This window comes from Aythya ferina, assembly GCF_964211825.1.
Source record: "Aythya ferina genome assembly, chromosome: 8".
Taxonomy (NCBI): Eukaryota; Metazoa; Chordata; class Aves; order Anseriformes; family Anatidae; genus Aythya; species Aythya ferina.
In genome coordinates, this window is record NC_140304.1 from 33574257 (window position 1) to 33599080 (window position 24824).

Genomic DNA, 24824 nt, shown 5'->3' on the forward strand with positions numbered 1-24824 from the left:
ATAAGTATGTTTGCATCTGCACTTTTCTGAAAGTCTTACTCACAAAATCACATGTGAGGTGTAAGGTCCTGCTTTCACTGCAAGACCATCAAATAAATATATATGTCTTTTGAATTGTAGACAGAAATAAAAACATATGGAAGAACAGGCTTAAACGTTCTTAAAACAAATGGTATGTTAAAACATTGAAAACGTGAGATCAATTCTGGTATCAGGTATTATAAACAATATGTTGAGATGATGATCCAGCACAGCTTACCTGCATTATAAATAGGTTATGATTGGGAAAATAACAAAAAAGTGGAAAAAAAAAAAAAAAGCCAGTATCTAACTACCTACCCTGATCTCTGCACAAATTTCTGACTTTTCTGACTTGGTTGTTTGACCTCATTTAGTGCAACCAAAACATTCTCTACAATAAATAAATAAATAAATAGATAGATAGATAAATAAATAGATAAAATCTTTTGGAGCGCCATACCTCTATTTGCAGACAAGCTAAAAAACACATTCTCCAGTCTGAAAACTGAGAAGTCAGCATTCAATTCAATTGCTGTTTTTAACTTTTTGGTCTACATATCAAGCTCATTCAGGCAGAGGAGTGGAGATATGGATCACTACAATCATTTTTTTCCAGCATCTGACCCTGATCAGAGTCATTCTAGAGATGTAATTTATATGAAACATGAACACTTAAGCAGGTAGGAGAAGGGCAAGTATGCATTTACAGAGACAACAAATTTTGAGGTCTCCAGTTACAGTGACCAATTTTCTCTTTCACAAGCTAACTTCACAAGTTTTTACTTCTGAAGACGTGTGGCAGCACATGCTTCATAGGTCTTTGCAGGCCTCACTAGCTAAAAAATATTTGCAACTAATGGTCTCACCAGTCAGCACAATTTCATTAACAAAGGAGTAAATTATTTGTAGAAGGATGTACTGTCTTGACCTTACTCATCTGAAGTATTTCAATCACTGTTACTTAAAATATTCTGTTTATCTGACACAGTTTTGGTCAAGAGCAGGTTGTATAACCTAAAGGTACGTAAAATCTGTAGCTGCCTTGCCTGGGCAGAGTTCGCATAGGCAGAAGACTTCAGTGTTGCTCTCTACTCTCTCCTACAGCTGTAGCAATAAGCTGCTTCTGTTCTGACCTGATCAAAGCTGTATCTTGTTTTTTTTTTCTTGATATAAGAGTGAGCAATAATCACTTCAGGAAGTCTAATGTGTTCTTCATGTTAAAGAGTGTCTTCATAAACTGAGCAATATTTAGTTCTGCTTGAGAGTCTACGTAAGGAGCCAAGTGGATGAGAGCTGAAGACTGCAAGTAAGAAATCTCAGAATGCAAACTCCAATGACAAACAGTAATTTTTAGTGGCTATGTTTCTTTCCATTTTCCAGTCTACGTTTCCTTTTATGAACAACCGTTATTCTTTAGCATAAAGAAGATGAACTTTTAAACAACTGGAGATCTTGAAAAGTGTTTTCAGGTGTGGAAAAGGAATGAAAACTCCTGTTCGTTTCTTTAGAGAGATACAGTTTTAACAAATCACTGAAATAAATTTTTAGTGAGGCAAAGCTGGTACAGATTCAAGGTTAGTATGACAGTAATCTAATGAAGGACAATTACTTAAAGACAGAAATGCTGTTCATTGTCCAAGTCTGTTCAGACACTGTGTTGAAGCTTGGCATCAGAGCAGTTTATAAGAGATACAAGATTTAATAAAATATGTCTAAGGAGAAATATGCCACCATAAATACTTCAATTACAACTCCTATAATCTCAGGAGCCTCTTCTAGTGTAATTCTCAGAGGTCTCATTTTATGATAACTAAATACAATTAAAGATTACATCTACTTGTGCTAATCTTACTTTATAGTTTTGTATACCCCACAATGAGTAAGTACCCATAAACACTTTACCAAAAGACAGGATTTTCTGTTCTTTGTACGACACAAACTCCTGTATAGGTCCTAGTAAAACTCCCTGTGGCCAAGTATCACTGTTAACTAAATACTGAAATAAATAAATAAATAAATAAATACTTTATTGGGTAGCTTCAGAGAATTTTGAAACATAGAGACTCATTAGTCATACAGACTAATTGTTGCTCATAAAAAATAATTACTTATTTTACTAGATACAATATGCAAATCTTTAGTCCCTTTTAACACTCAAGCAGCTCACTTTCAGTGAGTGAAGTGGTGGGATAGAAGGGAAGGGGAGAGAGAGAGAGACTATTTTAGGGCTGTGAAATGAGGCAAGTATTCGTACATTCAGAAACTGAGAGGTGGCAAACATATTCAGTTCCTACCAGCGAACCTCTGGGGGCAGCGCAAGTTGGTTTGGAGTAAATTTCTGCCTTTGATGAATTAAAGACAGGTTAGACTTCAAACATGTTGTGCTAGATATTTTTGTGATGCCAGCTATTGCTTTCACAAATCTTTTCTGTCTCATATGATTTCAGTTAAACTGATCATAGATCTGGTGTGAGGAAGGAATACATCTCCAGCTGGGGGTCAGCCTCTTCTCACAGGTAACTCGTGATAGGACTAGAAGGAATGGCCTCAAGTTGTGCCAGGGAAGGTTTAGGTTAGAAAACATGAGACATTTTCAGAAAGAGTAGTCAGGCATTGGAATGGGTTGCCCAGGGAAGTAGTGGCATAACGATCCCTGGAGGTGTTCAAGGAAAGGTTGGACATGGCAGTTAGGGACATGGTTTAGTGGGTGACATTGGTAGTAAGGTCACGGTTGAACCAGATTATCTTGAAGGTCTTTTCCAACATTAATGATTCTATGATTCTGTGATTGGCAATCCCAAGTGACCAGAGGGATATCCTATACTATATGACACTGTGCTCAGCAATAGAAGCTGGCAGGAAAGAAAGAGAAGGAGGGGACGTTCATAGTGGTTGCATTTGTCTTTCCAAGAAACCGCTACAGATGATGAGCCCTGCTTTCCTGGAATTGGCTGAACACTTGTCTGCTGATAAGTAGTGATTGAATTCCTTGTTTTGCTTTGCTTGTGTGCACGACTTCTGCATTACTTAGTAAACTGTCTTTATCTTAAACTATGAGTTCTTGCACTCATACCTTTCCACTGCTCTCCCCCATACCACTGGAGGAGTGACTGAGCAGCTGTGTGGTGTTTATCTGCCTGCCAGGGTTAAATGACATCAGTTTCTCTCCTCCTACAGAAAAGTGGTAAGTCCCAAAGTCAGGAGCAAATTCAGGGCAAAATCCTACTTTTCTCCTGTTGAACTCTTAGGAATATATTCTGAGAAGGCATTTTGTTCACAGGAATTAGCTAATCCTTATTTGCTCAAAAGATTGTCATTTGTTAATCACTTCATCTCAGTAACTGGAAAAAAAAATGAAATTAAAAAAAACAAACAAACATTCATTGTCTTAAAAAGACAAACTACTTAAAGGGTATGTCTACAGTTCTACATGTCTACTGCACAGTTCTGCACTGATGACCCTACACAGTCAGGTAAGTCTTGAGTGTCTTGCAAAAACAATATGTTGAATCTAAACCCAGATGCACCTCGTTGCAATGTAAGCTTAGTATGTACCAATTTAGGAATCACTGCCTTATGGTCTACTGTACAATGAGGTCATACCCTCACTGTATAGGGAACTGACCTATTTTGTAGCGTTTCCAGTAATATCATCTCACCGGGGAATTTATGATAGGCACTGAATAAATGTGGCATATCAGTTATGGGATGGTTTTATGTGATTTTGTTTTTTAAAAGCTGCTTTGGAATGGTAGAAAGTGATGAAATGGTAGAATACCACATATATATCTCTGAAATTGCAGAAAATGTCAATGGTTTGGGACCTCTAAAAATCATCTAGTTCCAACCCCTGTGACATTGGCAGGGACACCTTTCACTAGATCAGAATACAATAACAGTAAAAATGTTAAGCTGTCCTGGCATATGATCACAGAGTTTCATCCCTCTGTGCAGGAAAACCAGCTGCAAACTGAAGAATAGAGTATGTCTGGTTTCCAGTCCCATACTATATGGAAACAAGACAGACTGCATTATCCAGCCAAGGGACCACAGAATATAACAACACCACAGACTGCACAGATACAGATTGCGCCACCAGTTCCTGCAGGCTTAGTAGTATTTGATAACTAACAGTTCTGCTTACATCAGCTCAAGTTAAGACAGCAGGTACTAGACAACACAAAGCATACAGAATTGGCATTTAGGTTGAAAGAACTAAAAGTATACATATAATATTGCTTAAGTGTGGTAAGGATAGTCTTCTGGATTAAAAAGAACTGCAGAATCAATTTCACAAGTTTTGTAAATTAAATGTTTATGCTCTGTTCACCACAAACCCAACTGAATGAAAAAAGAATGACTTAAGATATTTACCTGTTATGAATAGGTCCTCTGAACTTTGGGTCAAATTTCCTTGGTTCACCTGCATTTAAAATAAAACAACATAAAAGCATGTCCTTATTAAAAATAAAACTTACATAGAGGGGGGAGTTAATAGCAGTCTTTGAAGAATGTCTTCTATATATTCCTATTTACTCAATTCTGTTAAAATAATTTCATGTCAGCATTATCAGTAATTCACAAATATGATTACCTAATTTTGGTAGAGAAGATCAAAGCTTATTTTCTTCTAGCATAAAAAAATGAGGGCCTCTCATTTACCACATAATTATTTCCAATGTACATCCTATCACTACACCTATGCAAAGAGTTCACAATATAAAATTGCTGATATTTGAGAGACAACAGTTGTATCTCACAGCTGCACACAAAGTGTGTTTGGCAGCAAGTAAATGAACCTACCTCTCTGGAGCTGCAGGCTACGCCCTTCTGATTTTTCTCTAAAAATCTAATGACAGTCTGGAGTCACTTCTGTACTTAAGAACTAGATGATCTTAAATGTCTCTTCTATGATTCTGCATTATATTCTTCTATGATTCTGCATTATATTTCCACTTTTGCAGTTATTCTTACTTCCTACTTCTTTGGTTATGGGACTTTATTTTAGATACCAGCATCACAGGTTTGCCCTTGTTGCATTGGGCTTACCAGATGACAAGAATCAGGCTGGAGATTGCAGAAATTCAGTGCTGACTCTGCTCCGAGCAGGATGTCAGACTAGAGACCTCCCAATCACCTCAATGATTCTGTGGTTATAAGTAATACAGGAAGATGGATCAGATTTTTTGTTGTCCAGCATCTTGCTGTTGTGGTTTAACCCAGCCGGCAACTAAGCACTACACAGCCGTTTGCTCACCCTCCCTCCTCCCTCTCTGGGATGGGGGAGAGAAACAGGAAAATGAAGCCTGTGGGTTGAGACAGGGACAGTTTATTAAGATAGAAAAATAATAATAATAATAATGATAATAGTACTACTAATAATAATGTGTACGAAACAAGCGATACACAATGTAGTTGCTCACCACCTGCTGACCAATGCCCAGTCTATGCCTGAGCAGCCAGCCCCCCAGTCCTGGCTAGCCACCCCTATATATTTTTTAGCATGACATCAGATGGGATGGAATACCCCTTTGGTCAGTTTGGGTCAGCTGTCCTGGGTCTGTCCCCTCCCAGCTCCTGCTGCACCCCCAGCCTGCCTGCTGGCAGGACAGAGTGAGAAGCTGAAATGTCCTTGGCTTGGTGTAAGCACTGCTCTGCAACAATTAAAATATCAGCATGTTATCAGCACTCTTCTCCTGAGCCAAAACACAGCACCCTACCAGCTACTAGGAGGAAAATTAACTCTATCCTAGCTGAAAACAGGACACTTGCCAACATTACTATAACGTATTGTATTCTGTACTGCTATTTTGATCAAGAAATATTACATTCAGTAGCTTCAACAAATAACATTTGTTTGCTACAAGCTCTTGGTGTTGAACATCCTGGGGAAGAAACGCATACGTTCCTGAATATGTTTGTTGCTTTGTATGAACCTCAGAAGGTCATATTTGACAAGACGGTCAAGTCAGGACCTTCCTAGAAACAGGTGGTAGCATCTAGCCTGAGTTTACAGATGAAAGGAATCAACTGTGATAAATTTCTATGGATGGCTATCCCGGTTAGCATAGTTCCAATTGATCCTCTCTACAAATAAGCAAACCTTACTGAGAAACTACAAAATACTAGCTCCAATCTGTGTTTCAAATGTGGACATGAATACAAAGGCTTACAGTGTGATTTCACTTCTGAAATAATAACAAAAATTTATGGCAGAGTTTAAATTTTCCTTTTCAAGTTCCTTCTTTTGTTGTGGGTTGGAGTTTAAGCAGATTACTTGGTTGTCTTTACTCACAGATCCTGAGAGATGAAAAAATTGCCCTGCATGGAGTAACACCATCTGCCGTTTTAGTTTTTAATTACTAGCAATGTTCTAGTTTCAAAAACATTTGCTGTACATTGGCTACTGAAAGGAAGTTGTGGGGACCTGGGGGTCGTCCTCTTCTCACAGATAACTAGCGATAGGATAAGAGGGTATGGCCTCAAATCACTCTAGGGGAGGTTCAGGTTAGAAATTAAGAGAAATTTCTTCTCAGAAAGAGTGGTTAGGCATTGGAAGAGGTTGCCCAGGGAGGTGGTGGAGTTGCTGTCCCTGCGGGTGTTCAAGGAAAGGTTGGACGTGGTGCTTAGGGACATGGTCTAGTGGGTGACATTGGTAGCAGGGGGACAGCTGGGCTAGATGACCTTGGACGTCTTTTCCAAACTTAATGATTCTATGATTCTACCTCATTTAAAAGACCATGATTTTAAAGCTATTCAGACTTCCAGGGTATTTTGAAGTTCAATAATTATAAGGATTTACCAAACCAAATTATGTGCAGTGAAAAATCACTTCTTCATTAGGATATCATTGCTACAATACAAATGGCTGAGTACCGTCTCGCTGCCTACTTAAGGATCTCTTCTTCAGAATACAATTAGTGTTAAAGGGTGTTGTTACCAGCCTAAACTTTTCCTAGTCTACCAACAAAATACTTGTTTTTGTTCAATTAGAGAAGAATTCAGAAACTTATTAGAAGCAAAATTTACTTACTAACTCTAGACTTTGTTCTTGGTTTATATCAGAAAACCTTATCAAAATACTGGCAGACCAGCACAACAAACAAAGCAGATCTTGCAATTCTATTTGCTCTTTATCTGAGCTGTTCAGCTCCACCTCACCAAGCTTCTAAAACAAATACATTTTAACAAAGAGATTGGGAAAGCTAAAACTTTGGAGGAGCCAAGTATGACAGAAATGCTGGAGAGTGGATGATTTAAGTTATTCTGTTACTCAGTGACAATGGAAATCCACCACGCTCCAGAAAGCAAATGTTCCACACAATAGCTTATGCTGGGCCAAAGCCTGTATTTTCAAGAATCTATTCATATAACATTTTCTACAAATTAAGCATATAAAAAATAACTTCTCTACAGAACAATTCAGAATCTGTTATAATACTTCCTACTGATAAATTCTAGGCATAAGGCATACTGAAGTGAGCCTTTGTACATAGCTCATATAGGACCCAAGTTTAACCTGTAAGAACACCAACACCAGATCACAAGTTCCATCAAACCTATGACCTGTATTTTTCAAGGGGCCATAGTGAACACCTGAGGAGAAATGCAAAATCAAGACTAACAGTGGTATTTCCCTAAAATTCTCTCTAAGATTATAGAGACTTGCAACTCAGCACTTTTCTGAACCAAAGACTCTGAACAGACTTTGTATTTAGTAGTTGTTGGTGAATTTCTTTTTATCTCATAAATCTCTTTAACTCACACACACTTTCAGAATCTGCAATGCCCTATTACAGATTAATGAAATATTGAAGTACTATCTCCTTTTGTTTGTTTTAAGCTTGCCATCAGTCAGCTCATACCTGTAGCATAGTATGCTACTGATAATTTTACAGGTTCTTACTATATTCCTCTTTGTTAATCTGTCCTCCAGAGTCAAGAGTCCTAGTCTGTTTAGCTGTTTCTCATACATAAGTTGTTCCACACTTTTGGTCATGTTGATATTCTTTTTCTGGACCTTTTTCAGTGCTACTATACATCACTGGAAAAGGAAAGACCAGAACTGCACAGGATATTCACAGTACACATTGGCTGTTATTTATAAAATATATAATGATTTTTCTCATTTGATCTCAGTTCATTCCCAATAATTCTTTCTTACAATCTGTTTGCTTTTGAGGGCAAACACTTACCAAACCATTCACTGACTCCAAAATCTCACTCTTGAGTGTCAGTAGCTAGCACAACCTCACTACTGGAGCAACCTGTTTTCCAGGGCTATTATAATTTCCGTAACAATTTGAACAACAACAAAAAAAAATAGAATGAACACTTAGAAATCGTGCAGGTGACAAGTGTTAAAATGCTTCCGGAGACAGAATCAAAATTATTTTGATAAACATTTTAACAATTCAGTGTGATTTTCATAAACCGAAGGAAGTTATAAAGACAAACTCAGGTTACAAATCCATATAGAATAATTGCCTTTAACAACATCAGTAAGAACAACCCTAAACAATTATGGCAGACTACAAAGAGAGAATGAGTCAGTAAAGCAATGCCTTTGTAAAAAAAAATTGCACAACTGATTGAAGAAGGGTGATCATGACTGGTGAAGTCATTGTTCCTTCTGCTTGGGACATGTAAGACCTCAGCTGAAAAACTGTATCTAGAACACGGCACTAGAATTTCAAAAGATACAAACAAACTGGAAAGAGTAGAAGGACTGACTGAAAAGCAAGATACTAAGAAGTTTACAAAAAGAAGTAAATGAATGTAAACTTCAATGACTGTGATTAAGGGAGAGAGGACAAAACAATGGTCCTCAAATACTGTATAAAAATTACAGTGATCATTTATTTTCAGCTTCCTCTATCAGAGAAAGAGGAGGAAACAACTTCATTTATAGCAAAGATGGTTTAGATTAGGCATTAAAAAACCTTTCAGAGCACACAGGCAGTTAAATACTGGAATAGGTTTTCAAGCATACTTCTGATTTTCCTCACCATAAGCTTTAAGAACAGATTAGACAAACACCCATTGGGAACAGAATAGCAAAATGTACCATGTGTCAGCACGAAGATGGCCAAATGGATCTCTTGAGATACATCCAGCCCCACATTGCTGTAATTATGATTACAGCCAGCCAAGACCTAGCACATCACAAATCTATTTGAACGTACTTCATCTTTTCTAATGTGTTACATATTATTTACTTTTCAGATAGATACCTGATCCTCTTGGCATTGGAACAAGCTAGATTTTTAAAAATATGATAGGCTTTCAGCGGGGAAACCCATACTTTTATTTTGCTTATAGATGTTTCTCCAGTCAGTCGGTGCTGTTGAAAGCCTGTTGACAAATCAATCTCCTGATTTTCCAGAATGTCTCCATTAAATAGAATGGTTTTATAACATAACAAGTTGGGCAAGATACATGTTTATTGCAGTGTCCTTCTCACTGTAATAAAATCATTACTAACAGAGTGTCTAACATTGTAACTAGTTCAAGTTTTGTTATTTATATCATACCTGATTCTGAAACGGAAACAAGAAAATCCATGTCAAAAGATGTATATATTTGTGGAACATATTCAAGTGTAGGTGAACTTCACAATACTGATACAATAAAAACTAGTATCTCTAATTCATAGGCAAGAAAATAAAAACAGACAAAGCATTCCTGATAATGAGCTGTGATTCAAATGGAAACTTTCTTGTCCATCAAGAAAGCAGAGGGATGCTGTAACATAGTATTATTCACTAACAGCAGTATAATTATTGCAGCAAGGCAAACTTCTTCCAAGAACTGTTCTTCATTGTCAGAAGTCACTATGTTTATCATGGCACATTGCTGTGCCATGATACTTAAACTGTGCCCCTCTGTAATGCAACTCTTGACATAAATCCATTAAAGAATGTGGCAGTTTACACAGGAAAGAGTAACTATACGCAAATTCTAAAGTACATTAAAATTCACTGACCAAAGTAGTCTGTAACATCACTGGAATATTCCTTACCAAAACATAAGCAGAATCACAGAATCATCTAGGTTGGAAGAGACCTTCAAAATCACCGAGTCCAACCTCTGACCTAACACTAACCAGTCCTCCACTAAACCATATCACTAAGCTCTACATCTAAATGTCTTTTAAAGACCTCCAGGGATGGTGACTCAACCACTTCCCTGGGCAGCCCATTCCAGTGTCTAACAACCCTTTCAGTAAAGAAGTTCTTCCTAATATCCAACCTAAACCTGCCCTCTAAACCTGCCCTGGCACAACTTTAGCCCATTCCCACTCGACCTGTTACCAGGCACGTGGAAGAATAGACCAACCCCCACCTCGCTACAGCCTCCTTTAAGGTAAATACATAGAGTCATAAGGTCACCCCTGAGCCTCTTCCAGGCTGAACAACCCCAGCTCCTTCACCTGCTCCTCATGAGAGTTGTTCTCCAGACCCTTCACCAGCTTTGTCGCCCTTCTCTGGACTCTCAAGCACCTCGATGTCCTTCTTGTAGCGAGGGGCCCAAAACTGAACACAGTACTCGAGGTACGGCCTCACCAGAGCCGAGTACAGGGGGACGATCACTTCCCTAGATCTGCTGGTCACACTGTTTCTTATACAAGCCAGGATGCTGTTGGCCTTCTTGGCCACCTGAGCACACTGCTGGCTCATATTCAGCTGACTATCAACCAATACTCCCAGGTCCTTCTCTCCCAGGCAGCTTTCTAACCACTCATCTCCCATTCTGTAGCACTGCTAGAGGTTGTTGTGCCCCAGGTGGAGGAACTGGGATTTAAATGCAGAAACTTTAAATCTTGGATTTAAACATAGAAACTGGGAATATACTTTCATGCAAAATAATAATAATAAATAAATCAGTATGTTGTTTGCTTCATTCTCATTTTTTCCAAATTAGGAATCAAATCCCTTACTTTTTTTTTTTTTTTTAATATCGTTCTTTTAAAAATGGAGAAGATTCTTCAGGGGGTGGGATAAATTATTTTATCTTATTTTAAAATTACATAACATAATATAATAATAATAATAACATAAGATAATAAAATAACATTTATTTTATGTTATTAATAGGTATCTCCTGGTAAAAGTAAATCACTTCCTTAACTATAAAAGCCCAAAGATCGCATTTAGAAAGCAAATTCCAAGCTTCAGGAGTTTGGAAGGTGTAAGGAAAGAAAGCAGTGATGTGGCATAACTACTGTAATTTTTTTGCTAGTATTAAAAACTGAGATTATAGTCTTCGCAGACGAGGCAGATCTATTTCAGGGCTGCTTAATAGGATACTTTTGCATTTTGAATTATAATGCCATTAATATAAATATTTCACAGGATATTTGATCTACCAATTCTGACTCCAAACAGCAAATTGAATTAAACATTGCAGTTTATCACTGCATTAATTTAATAATTAAAAAAAGACTAATAATTACCTGTCTTAAATAAAAATTGGCAAATATATACTGTCTACCTTTGATCTGCAATTTAAATAAACTTTCAAATGTTATGCTGGAAAAAATAAGGATATTGCTAATAATTGAGGAAGTTATAAAAACAAACATTTGGGGCTGTATCCCAGTCTATTAAAGTTTATAGAAATAACCCAGTTGAATTAAATGAGATTTAGATCAGGCCCTTATGAATTGTTTTCTAAGAAAGCACATAAATTACCATGTTTTCCATAGTAGTTTTCTTCATCCCCATTCATGATCACTTTAGCAGGTTGTCTGTGTGAGATATTAACTGTGTTCTCCTGTGTTGGTGGCACGTTCTCCCCAGCAAGCACAAATACACAAAAATACTATTTAAATACAATTTAAAGTAAAGCTGATTGTCACAGAGTTCTCCGATCACAATGGAAATTCACAAAGGAGGGAGGCATTTCCTTAAGTAGAAAGATATGACTCAGTGCCTTGCCCACCTACTTCAAGCCAGTCTGATAGTGTGATTAAAGAGGAATGACTCTTACTAGCTCTTATTATCCTACACTATGTACATAGAAAGGGAAGTGTCTGCACTTGGACACCACTTATAAAATGTCACATAAATAAATTTTCAGATTTTGACTTTTTGTAACAGCTAAAATCTCTTTTTTTTTTTTTTTTTTTTTTCTTCCTGCTCGAACTTTTTTTGTCTGTCGGATAATCATAGCCCATTATTTGACTGCAAGTATTTCTATAGTGAATGTCAATTTCAGCCATCAATGGACGAGGTTTCTATTTCTATCAGTTTGAGAAGTATACTAGCTATGGTAATTAATACCACAGCAAATGCAAATGAGAAACAGAGAGAGTGATTAGGTGTCTCTGCTGTATTTTTGCCTTTATGGGTAGACATCAGGCATTTGTGTATAGATTGCAGCCCTATGCATCTCATAACAAATATAATTCATATTAATACATTTCTTTTTCACTGATGAAACTTCAGAAATTTCACAGAAACTAATTCTACCTTAGTCTACATCTATTAGCATTGGGGCATTTTGCAGCTACCTCTTCTAGCAACATTTTGGTTGTGAACCAATACTGGTTCAACAACATGAGCCAGCAGTGTGCACTGGCAGCCAGGAGTGCAAACTGCATTTTGTGGTGCATTAAACACAGCACTGCCAGCTGGTCAAGAAGTGATTCTCCTGCTACATTTAGCATTAGTGTGGCCTCACCTTGAATACTGCATGCAGTTCTGGGCTCAGCAACATAAAAAGGATGCCAAGGTCCTTGAAACCATCCAGCAGAGGGAAACAGAGCTGGTCACAGGGCAGAAAAGCATGTCCTATGATGACAGACTTGCCTTGAGGACACTTGCCTTGTCTACTCTGGAGAAAAGAAGGCCAAAAGGCAGCTTCATTACTCTCTGCAGCTCCCTGAGGGGAGTGGAGAGGGAGGTGCTGAACTCTGTTCTCTGGAAACTGATGGCAGGATGCATGGGAACAGCACAAAATGCAATGCAGAGGTTCAGACTGGGCATTAGGAAAATTTCTTTACCATAAGGGTGCTCAGACACCGGAACAGGCTTCCTAGAGATATGGTTGATATTCCATGCCTATCAGTGTTCAACAGGCATTTGGATAATGCTCTTAACAGTACACTTTAACTTTTGGCTAGGCAGCTATAATTAAACTGCATGTTTTAAATCAGTGTTTTCAAACTGTTACATTGGTAGATCTCAGAGAGAACTGAAACGTGGCATGGAATAAAATGTCTGAATGTTACTTCTGCAAGCACCATATTCAGCTTTCTGTGCAATATGCCGATGATTTGCTAACCAAGGATAAGGTATCACACTGCCATCAATTATTGTGCTTTTGGAGCCTGTGCTGTTGTAACAGAAAATACTCCTTACATTTCACAGCTGACCCAATCTTTCCTCCTCTATACACATGACTAGCTCCCCCAAAGTACAAGTCATGCAAGGAGATTTAAAAAAAAAGATTTACTCTGCCACATCTTAGTCTAAAATATAAACTGTTTGCTGCATATTCATTGTTGTCAACCATATCTGTAGAAGGTGTCATCATTCACTGAATTATTTTCTTAATGGAATATACATTTCATATTTCTGCATAGCACAGGAGTGTAGAACAGATGAGTTAGAGCTAGAAAGTCTTAGCATTGTTGTTTTAGATACTGTAATGCGTATATACTAAAATGAAATACAAGGCATTGTATTCACTATGTAAAACCAAAACCTTTTTTCTTAATGAGCTAGCCAGCTCTTCTTTTAGTTACAAGCAAGCAGAATCCCAATGTGGTGATCCTGACCAGTGTGAAATTTCCACTTTCTGTGAAATATGATTAAAACACCAATTGTAAATTCTATAAAGTGAAATGCATACTGTTATATACTCATTCCTATATTAATTTTACAAATCAGGAATGGACTACATGCTGAAATAGCAAACATAAATTTTTTCAACCACATACTACACATTGACAAAATCTAATGATCTTATATTATAGTTCACAAAATATGCATGTGATATGCAGACAGCCAATTTTGCTATTATAAAACATCACAGCAATGTTCTAATGTTTACCAAATGAGATATTTAGCATAACCAGTATCAGTAACAGAGTATGGTAAGGATGTAATTGATCTTTTCTAAAATATTAACCATTGGTTGTATTCTCATGCTGAACTACCTCCCAAGGCTAGGCTTCCTGCTACTTTGCTGTTAGGGAAATGCCAAAACAAAAAACAAACAAACAAACAAACACAAGGGGGAGAGAGAGCAGGGAGCAAAAAAAAGCAAATGACTACAGCTCTGTGGTTCTACTGTTCTCCTACTCATTTGCACCTCTGTCAAAGGCTACTTCAGTTAATCTCATTATAACATTATAATACAGAAACAGAAGGCCCTGAACAGACAACAGACACTGCTAAATACTAACATGTCAGTTTGCCAGTAATATATTACTCAACTCTGATAAAATGCTACTCCTGTTTAAATAACTATTAGTATCTTCAGGTTTCTTCCTTGGCGTTGGTCAACAATTACATGTGCATGCGGCTAGAATAAGCATGGCTTTTTAAGAGTATTTTTTTAGAAAGCTGTTGGGTTCTACTTGTGCGTGTTGCTTCCCCCTAGTGGAGTAAATAGATATGTTCAAATAATTAAAAATCACGGAAAAGTCCTGGTGAAAGGATGCCACACAATGAAATGTGAGTTAGCAATATCACTGCATTAAATAATTGTACTAGAGTTTTAATGTCTTGATCCTATCTTACATGGTAGGGTAGATTATGCATCTGTCTTGTTTGTTGGAGACCCTGAACAACAGGAGAGACCCCTTGCTTGTTTCTTCATATAGCCACAGATGCATATGAACGCTAGTAGCTTGAGTATTATAAATCAATGTAGTAGAAATCTGAAAATAAGTTAAAAAATTGCCTTCACATATGAAACATTTATTTAGGTTGAACAAAATGGTATAAGGAGAAGCTGAGGGGGTGGGGGAGGGTGTAAAATAATAAGAAATGCCAATATTAGGTCATTAAATTCAGGGACTCCGGGCTCTAGCAGTGGAATCCACAGCTCGGTGTCACTTAGGCCATCTAATTTGAAACAGAGGTCTGAGAACAAGGCAGAGGTATCCAGCATACTGAAGCACACAATGACCAACTAGCTAACAGAAAAACCCTGAATAAATAAGCACATTTTCAGCTCAATCCTCCATAGGGGTATTGGGTATTTCTGAGCAAAATCCACAGCGACTCTTTTGCTGGAGTTTCTATCATAGACAAACAAGGCATTCTTTCCCTAAGTACGCAAATGCCAAAAGAGATGATGGTGTCTGTCTCCTACTGTACAAATGCACTCCTCCCACTCAGGATGCAAGAGTTCTAACTTGAGTCCCACGCTGCAGAACAGTGGGATGGAAGACATTCCCTTAAGTGGGAAAAGCACTCTACACAGCTGCAAGTGTCACTGTGTCAGAAAATGCAATTATGTATACATTCAGGTAGCTCATAGTGCTATGAGAACCCAAGAATCCTTCCCCTACTCCAGTACCTGATACTTAACACACAGTCAAAACAGTAAGTTATTTCTTTCAGAGAGAAAAAAATATTTCCCCTTCCTTTTAATGTTTTAGCATCAACAACAACAAAAAATCTTATAAAGCCATTACACAGCAGTAATTTTTTTCATGGTAGATGCCAAAAGTACTCATCATTCTTCTTACTAGAAATTCTCAAAATACAAAGCTTCAGAAAGATCTAACTGGTGGCTTGGCTTGCACTGATAGTAATAATGTAAGGGGAAAACTATTAACAGTAATGAAAAAACATTTCCTCTACCATATGACAACAGTAACTCATCCAGATTTCTAAGCAAAATATTTTTAACATTTTTTTTTTCAACTTACAAAATCAGAACTGCAGAAATGAGCAATAAAAACCAGAACAGGCAAATTTTTATTAATGTACAGTCCAATACATTCTTAAATAAGCTACAGCGAAGGGAATGACTCTTCACTGTGCTATACATTTGCTACTGCATTAGACTAGCATAAATTCATTCCCTCTCTGGAATTTTCAGAAAGATTAACACATAAGGAAAAAAAAAGAGTTGTGGTTCAACAGCAGAACAAATGACATTAGTTGAAATGTCTCCTACATTTTCTAACCACTCCCACACAGTTCTTGCACTTCATTTCCAGATTCCCATGCTCCTTTCCTCCTATAGTTGTCCATCAGCTTTCCACTACATCTTTTTTTTTTTTTTTTTTTTTTTTTTTTTAATTTTGTATTTTGGAATTTCATTTTTATCACTCCTGACCACTACACCCCAGCCATTTGTCCATGGACAGCCACCACTGCGTGTTTTAGGGACTGCTTAGGGAGGTAAGAATCATGCAGGGTGTATTCATTAACTAGGCAGTGTTGAAAGCCAAATGATACTTGAATCCAGTACTACTTTGTAAAATCTTGCAGATACCAGTTCATGACTTATGAAAAATTGAGGGGTGCAGAGGGAAGAGGAGGTGGCAGATGGGGAGATAAACAGACCACCTCATCACCTACGTGTCCTTTTCTTTATACAGTTGCAAGGATGCAAGTCTTCACATGCAAACACCAGAAGTAACAATTCTCCACCCAGATTCAGTCTAAGTTTCAAAAAGTGACTGCCACTGACTACAGTGGAGCTGAGGGCATTCAGCACTGCTCACAAAACAAGTATCACCTACTGAAGGCCATGATAAAAGAGAGGAAAAGAGGGAAGTTGGAGGGGTGGTGAGGGAATGAAAGACAATTGTTTAAGGGCCATACTACTGTGCCAGTTTTACCCATCATACAGTCTCCTTTGCTTCCCAAGCAGCCCAGGCCCTAAGCACTATATGTATACATACCATGGACAGAATCACCTGGGAGTCCTAAGGTCAGTGACAGCCCAACAGGGAATGCAGACAGTGTAGTTTTTCCAGTGTAGGAACAAAATCAAGAAATATGTTAGGCATAAAAAATGCAAAACTTCAAACAATGTTATAGCATTGTCCTAATTAGTCAAATATCTAAAGAAGTATGATGTTCTCCAGTTCATAGCCACAAGACAGACTGAATGACAACACATCGTATACCTAGTACATCAGTTCATCCATGAATATGACAACATTTTCCCTGAGGTAGCACTTGTACAATTGACATGTTGCCCATTTGACTAGCCTGATGTGATCACATTTCAAAGGTCCATATCTCACATTCTTCTGATATGAATGACACCATGGGATACTGGGCAGGTTTTGAAATATGCCAGTTGTCATGTTACTACCCACAGAAAGTAGGCTTGAAAATTTAGGCGTTTAATATACTATAACTTAATTGATCACTAATCTGCAATACTGCCAGGCCATCGAGAACAGTGATAGCAGGTTGGGGGTTTACAATATATCTCTAAACATCGGAAGTGTTTGCAGGCAGTTTGGATCACCTCCAGGACTTAATTAATGTTTGTATTTCAATGTGCTTTTTAGCTGTTCCCCCAAATTCTTCTGTAGAGATGAAACTTTGTTCTTTTGCCTCCTAACTTCCATTCTTCATTCTTGTCCTGGAACTACTGCAGCTACAAGTTCCGTGGAATTTCCAAGCAAAGACAGCTATCATTATGTTCCCAAAATGGAGTCAAGTGTGTGTGAAGAGTACTTCAGTACATTCCGTGCTCACCTCAGACTTAACTTCATAATCTGTATGTGAATGAAGTTCTCACTGAAGTCAAAATTTAACTACGTCACAAAACAGGATAGAGCAGTTGCAAGGGCTGAGAGAAGTCATACTGTTTAGCCTTGAAAAGGAAAGGCTCAGAGGGTATCTTATTGCTTGATGGGAAGGAGTAAAGAAAACAGAGACAAACTCTTCTCAGTGGTTCCAATAAAAGGACAAGAGACAATGAACACAAACATAGACACAAGAAACATAAGAAAAACCTTTTTATTGTTACAGTGACTGAACACTGGAACAGGTTGCTCAGAGAAGTTGTGAAATTTGTGGATGCTCAAAAGCTGGCTGTGGACAGCCCTGAGTAACCTGTTCAAGCTTTAAGCAGTGGAGTTGAGCTAGACAATCTCCAGAGGTCCCTTCCAACCTCAACTATTCTGTGACTCTGTAAGACATTTTGTCCAAGTGAGATTGGGCACAGAAGACTGGTTTAACTGTAGAAAAATGCAAGCTGATATCATACCATTTTGTTTTATGTTACTGTTTCGGTAAATATCCCCTTTTATCAACATGTTTATTAATTAAGCAAGCTAGGAAGGGTATTTGGCCTTGAAATGCTCTCTCGTGTTTTAGTAACACTGCATCTAAAACATAAAGCCTTTAATGATGCTTTAACTGGAAAAAAAAAAAAAAAAAAAAAAAAAGTTTATAAATAAGAATCAAATGCTTTCTACCAAGGATCAGAAAACAACAGAGGTTTCAGCTTCCAGGCTACTTCATTCCAGTTGATCCGGGTAGACAGACACTAGACTGATTTTTTTCTCATAGCTGATTCTCTAGCTCTAAATGCACTATAACATTACATATCATTACAACCTTTTCTAGTTTACCTTATGATGTAAAATGCTATACCAGCTGAGGCTTTTTCTATTCATCTTTAAAATAACGCTTTAATTACATGAAAATAGCTTTCATAACCTCAGAAGGAGGATATTACAACAGCCTTTACTTAATAATAATTACATTACATTAATATCTATGTTATATATTTTACCTTAATAATTACCCCACTTTACTGTTTCTACTGGGAAAGGAAATACAATTTCAGATAGAAAAATGTCAGATGAAGGAAACAAAAGCTAGATTATTTTGGACCATGTGTACATCATCTATCTGCCACTATTTCATTTGTATAAAACACATTCGCTAAATTTGCAAGAATACAGTCAGACCTACAACCTTCTGAATAAACTAGTGTCTAATTCACAAAAGCCATTCTGAAATTGCACTAATCAGAGCCTAAACAGTAATGCATAGTTTTGATGATCTGTCCTCCTCTGTATAACCAGCCATTTCTAATAGTAGTGATATAAACTAATAGCCAACACTTGCCTGTTTTTGGCTAGCTGTATTTGTCCAGTGAACTAACATTTTGTGAAAATTAGACATCATGAATGTTGTTAAAATGCGCAACACATTAAAAAAAATAAATAAAAATCATTCATGTCTCATTTTATCTCATGTCCTCTTTAATATCTTCATCGATGATCTGGACGAGGGCATTGAGTGCACCCTCAGTGGGTTTGCAGATGACACCAAGCTATGCACGTGTGTCGATCTGCTCGAGGGTAGGAAGGCTCTGCAGGAGGATCTGGATAGGCTGCACCGATGGGCTGAGGTCAACTGCATGAAGTTCAACAAGGCCAAGTGCCGGGTCCTCCACCTGGGGTGCAATAACCCCAAGCAGAGCTACAGGCTGGGAGATGAGTGGTTGGAGAGCTGCCAGGCAGAGAAGGACCTGGGAGTGATGGTTGATAGTCGGCTGAATATGAGCCAGCAGTGTGCTCAGGTGGCCAAGAAGGCCAACAGCATCCTGGCTTGCGTAAGAAACAGTGTGACCAGCAGGGCTAGGGAGGTGATCGTCCCCCTGTACTCGGCTCTGGTGAGGCCGCACCTCGAGTGCTGTGTTCAGTTTTGGGCCCCTCACTACAAGAAGGACATCGAGGTGCTTGAGCGGGTCCAGAGAAGGGCGACGAAGCTGGTGAGGGGCCTGGAGAACAAGTCCTACGAGGAGCGGCTGAGGGAGCTGGGCTTGTTCAGCCTGGAGAAGAGGAGGCTCAGGGGCGACCTTATCGCTCTCTACAGGTACCTCAAAGGAGGCTGTAGCGAGGTGGGGGTTGGCCTGTTCTCCCACGTGCCTGGTGACAGGACAAGGGGGAATGGGCTCAAGTTGCGCCAGGGGAGTTTTAGGTTGGATCTTAGGAAGAACTTCTTTACCGAAAGGGTTATCATAGAATCATAGAATCATAGAATATCCTGAGTTGGAAGGGACCCTTAAGGATCATCAAGTCCAACTCTTGACACCGCACAGGTCTACCCAAAAGTTCAGACCATCTGACTAAGTGCACAGTCCAATCTCTTCTTAAATTCAGACAGGCTCGGTGCAGTGACCACTTCCCTGGGGAGCCTGTTCCAGTGTGCAACCACCCTCTCTGTGAAGAACCCCCTCCTAATGTCAAGCCTAAATTTCCCCTGCCTCAGCTTAACCCGTTCCCGCGGGTCCTGTCAGACATTGGAATGGGCTGCCCAGGGAAGTGGTGGAGTCACCATCCCTGGAAGTCTTTAAAAGACGTTTAGATGTAGAGCTTAGGGATATGGTTTAGTGGGGACTGTTAGTGTTAGGTCAGAGCTTGGACTTGATGATCTTGAGGTCTCTTCCAACCTAGAAATTCTGTGATTCTGTGATTCTGTGATTTTGTTCCATAATTCAGAAATGTAACTGTTGTTTCATTTTTCAGTCATAATTACATATCCAGCTCTCAGAAGACAAAAGCTGTAAGATAAGGTTCTAATGTTTTAGATTTTAAATGTGTCTTGAAAGAAAGTTTTCAGAAGTCCCAATTTTCAAGCCAGCTAACCTCTCTTTTTTTTCTTTTTTTCATTTTTTTCCTTTTCTTGCTCCTTATGTCTTTGTGACTCTATTCCTGGCCTTACACAAACGTGTACTGCTCTGTCATTTCAGCAGTCCTCTGGGAATGTGTCTGTTGAGCATGTTTAGTTACTGATGAGTTCACAATTACAACCAAGACCCCAAAACAACCTTCAGCTCTAGAGCAAGTTGTAATTTATTGTTAAGGAGAGATTAGACTTGTAATACTGCTCCACCATACACTTTTAGGACTAACAAAATCTAATCCACTTAATAATTAGCACTTCAGTGCATTTTGACCTTTGATAATGACTATAATTTCCTGTTCACAAAAATAACTGGTTATGCTTTAGACCAATTACCGTGTTAGGCAAAAATAGATTTGTCCAGAAAATGAATGACTCACTGATAAGATTAAAAAGTCTTATCATTAGACATGTGCTAATTCCCTTTCTATTCTCTATACAGATATACACACCTTGTAGCAGTACTCTTTTCTCTTTTTTTTTTTTTTAATAATAAATAATTATATACAAAAATATTCAAATAGAGATTTGGTGTCTCATGGCTATTGTTGCTTTTGTTGAAATTTGTATAACACTGTACTTAAGATGATCATGAATGTCTGCCTTTCTGAACAAAATCTACAGACAGCACAATGTCTGGTATAATGAACAGAACACCAGCTCTCCATAGTTGTTTTTGAACCATTAGATATGTAGTTACAAGTGGAGTTTGTAAGATTATGTTAATTAGATCCAGTATTTTAATGGAAAGCCACATTTTCATTGTTTTTGCCTTCATCTCTGACACTACTGTCATTTACTGTAGGATGTGTTCTGTAGTCTTAACAGTGCTAACAATGGCTCTATGTATCTGGAACAGTGAAGGCATTCACAAAATGATAACACAGGCAGATTCAATTTAAGAATTTATTTGAGCAAATAATCACTTGCAGTTGCACAGAAATGGTCAAAAGTGACCCTTTGTTCCAAGTTTTTTCTGCTTATTAATAAAGAACAGACTTCCACTATTTTCTCTATTTTGTCTTTATAAAAATTCTTCTGGAATCAAAAGCTTGAGTTTAAACAAAGCCAAATGTGTTCTTAGACAAAAGGCAGCAATTGTAACTACTGATTTTTCTGTCCCTGTAGACCCTTAAATGCATAAATTATGCCAAGTTGGTCTGCATCCATTGAGCCAGCTTCTATTCCTAGGTAATAAGACTAAAAATTATTAAAGTAAAACAATATTAGTTAAAGGTTTTCTTTCTTAAACGTAATTTCTCAGTATTTCCAACATACATGATTAATGAGATAGTTACAATGAAGCAGAAAATAATGTCTCCATACAACTAATTATTAGGTGCTACAATAAATAATAATTATGATTTGAATAATGAGTGGAAAAGTATTTGAATGATTTTGAATGTAAGAGGATAAAGTCTGAAAAACTGCATGTTAGCTAGTCTACTGAAGTACCAATTGGTGAGTCTTTAACCCGAACATAGGCTGACTTGCAATCACATGCTGCAGAGATGTACCCCCAACCCTCTACACAGAGTGCTGTGCATTTTGATAGAAGTCCTTATAAAAATAATCTCCCTCTCCAGATGCAGGTGTCAAGTTACTTTATAAAGCACCTAGAGCTAGCTCACATTCCACCTTCAGTTTCAACAGCAAAATATACAAAACTCAATTTATTATAACTGGTTTTAATGGATTCAATGAGGCAATTAAGTACATGTAGGTATTAGGTATATTAGGTACAATGAAGCTGATGAATGGACTAGAAAACAAGACATATTAGGATCAGCAGAGGCAACTAGGATTATTTAGTCTTGAGAAAAGGAGGCTGAGGGGGGACCACATCGCTATCTACAACTTGGTAGGAGGTTGTAGTGAGGTGGGTGTCAGAGTCTTTTCTCAGATGACAAAGGATAGGACACAAGAAAACGGCCTCAACTTGCCCCAAGGGAGGTTTAGATTGGATGTCAGGAAGAATTTCTTCACAGAAAGGGTGGTTGGGCATTGGAATGGGCCACCCAGGGCAGTGGTGGAGTTGCCATCCCTAAAGGTATTTAAAAGACATGTAGATGTAGCACTTAGGGATGGAGTTTAGTGGTGGATTTGGTAATGATAGGTGATGGCTGGATTTTATGATTTTAAGGGTCTTTTCCAGCCTAAATGATTCTATGATTCTGTTTTCTCATACTATTGGCATACCAGTTTAGAATGAAAACATCTGAATGTAAATTCATGGACACAGTGGCATAAATAAATCAGTCCTGAATGCTCAGTCTAGACTGGAATGATTAAAGAAGTAAAATCCAATATTAAGTATTATTTATTACATGTGGATCAACCATAAGGTATGTAGAATTAGTGAAAATGTGATTAGACAAGATAAGTCATGCAGTACCATTTCTACAATACGTTGTACCATCTAAACAACATGCTGTTCAAAAGAAAGGTTCCTCAATGCTAACCCAACCCAAGGTCCATTTCTGTTACAGGAATGGTAGCATGGGCTTTAGTAACATCTTAAGAAGAGAAGGATCCAAAAGCTGGGCAGTATGTCAAACATAAATGCTGGTTCAGATCATCACACAGCTAATATTCAGCAATGAAGATGCTTCTAACACACTTCACTACATTAAAGTTTATAGAAGGAAGGTAGGCTTCTGTGGCCAGTAACTCTATTACTGGTGCAATGAAGAATTATACTTTGTCTTTCCCACTGGTACACTTACAAAGTGCTGTGAGGACATATTTACTTGCAGAAAGGGCAGGTCCTAGCACTCTTTCCATGGCCTCTAACTACCATGATTAAATTAGAATTGAGCTTACAGAATAGCTTTGCACATGAACCTAACCTCTTGAGATCTTGAGGGAACTGCACACCAACATAAATTTCATAGCCTGCAATCTGAATTTGCCTTCTATGCTGACCACCACACTGTAGCATTAATTTTGATAATCCTCTGGTTGAGAGTAACAAAAGGTATTGCAACGCTAAAATGTCAGTGTGTGAAGGGAAGATTTTACAGTATGTAATTATAGCAAACTTTTTTCATTAGTATTCTATTTATCCACTAATCTCTTAAAAAAAAAAAAAAAAAGTAATCAAAGAGAAAGATACTACTATATCTATACTATATATGTGAAATACATTAATTAAAATTTATTCTTAGCTCTCACTAAATATTCCAAATCTGCAAAGAAAAACAAAAACAACAAAAACTACTACTAGCAATTTTATAATGATTGTATTTTACCTATTTTGTTTCCATGTGTCTGTGTGCATACACATATGCATAGTTAAGTAATTTTTGTTAATTATTAACAATTAAATAATGTAATTGGAGAGATTTTCTTCACTGTGATTCTGATATGCAAGATTTTAACACTCCAAGGTGACATGTATCCATGTATCATCGCATGATACATGGCAACACTTGCATAACCTACACTTAGCTAGCAGACAAAACACTTCCTTTCTGCCAGAAAGGACTGTTCTGTTAAGACAGCAATCATATACATATGTTTGCTGGGAGAGGCTCAGTTTCTGATCTGAGACATAACTGACTTAAGAACAGGTTGAGAGATAATTGACTTAAGAAGCAGGACTCAAGTGGTTGGTCTTGCACCCTAGCCACCCCGCTCCAGATCTCTTTCCTTGTGCTAATGGTAGTGTTCTTGCAGGTCCATGGGAAGTAACAGCCAGGTTTGATCAGAGTGAGAAGTACCTCAAAACAAACAGGTTTGGTTAGCAGCTGGCTCAACTTTCACTGCAAGGCCTCACAGAGCTGTTCCAGGAAATGAGGAAACAGGTGCATGCAAGCATGAATAATAGCACCTCAGGTGATGTATGGCAGCCATGTAAGCAAGTCTGGAGATTAATGGATACACTTTATGGGCTGATGATGACAGAAATACATAGACATACTCCTACATCCTTTGTGTTTCACTGAACAGATTTGCTTCAGAAATCATTATGATGCAAACTTCTCATTGCCATTGTGTTAGGGGAAATATACAGTATCTGGGGCCTGATTCTGGAACCATTTGATCAGGAAAGTAACTCTGAAGGTAACTGGAAGAAGTTCATACTTCTATCCAGTTCCCAGGTAAATTACTGCCCCCAAAATATATTCTAGGGGTTTGGCTTGTTTTTAAAGAAAATGAATACATACTCCC

General features: G+C 37.9%; 1 protein-coding gene across 3 annotated transcripts in view; it reads right to left on the reverse strand.

Moving 5' to 3' along the window:
• Positions 1-24824, reverse strand: part of SLC44A5 (solute carrier family 44 member 5) — an 86142-nt gene that overhangs the window by 40668 nt on the left and 20650 nt on the right. For 2 of the 3 annotated variants that reach the window (XM_084527432.1, XM_084527430.1), the window contains exon 2: positions 4396-4444. In XM_084527432.1, the coding sequence (XP_084383558.1) occupies positions 4396-4444 (49 nt within the window). Of the gene's footprint in view, positions 1-4395; positions 4445-11714; positions 11790-24824 lie in introns of those variants that run through there. The other variant, XM_084527431.1, reaches the window with a different exon arrangement.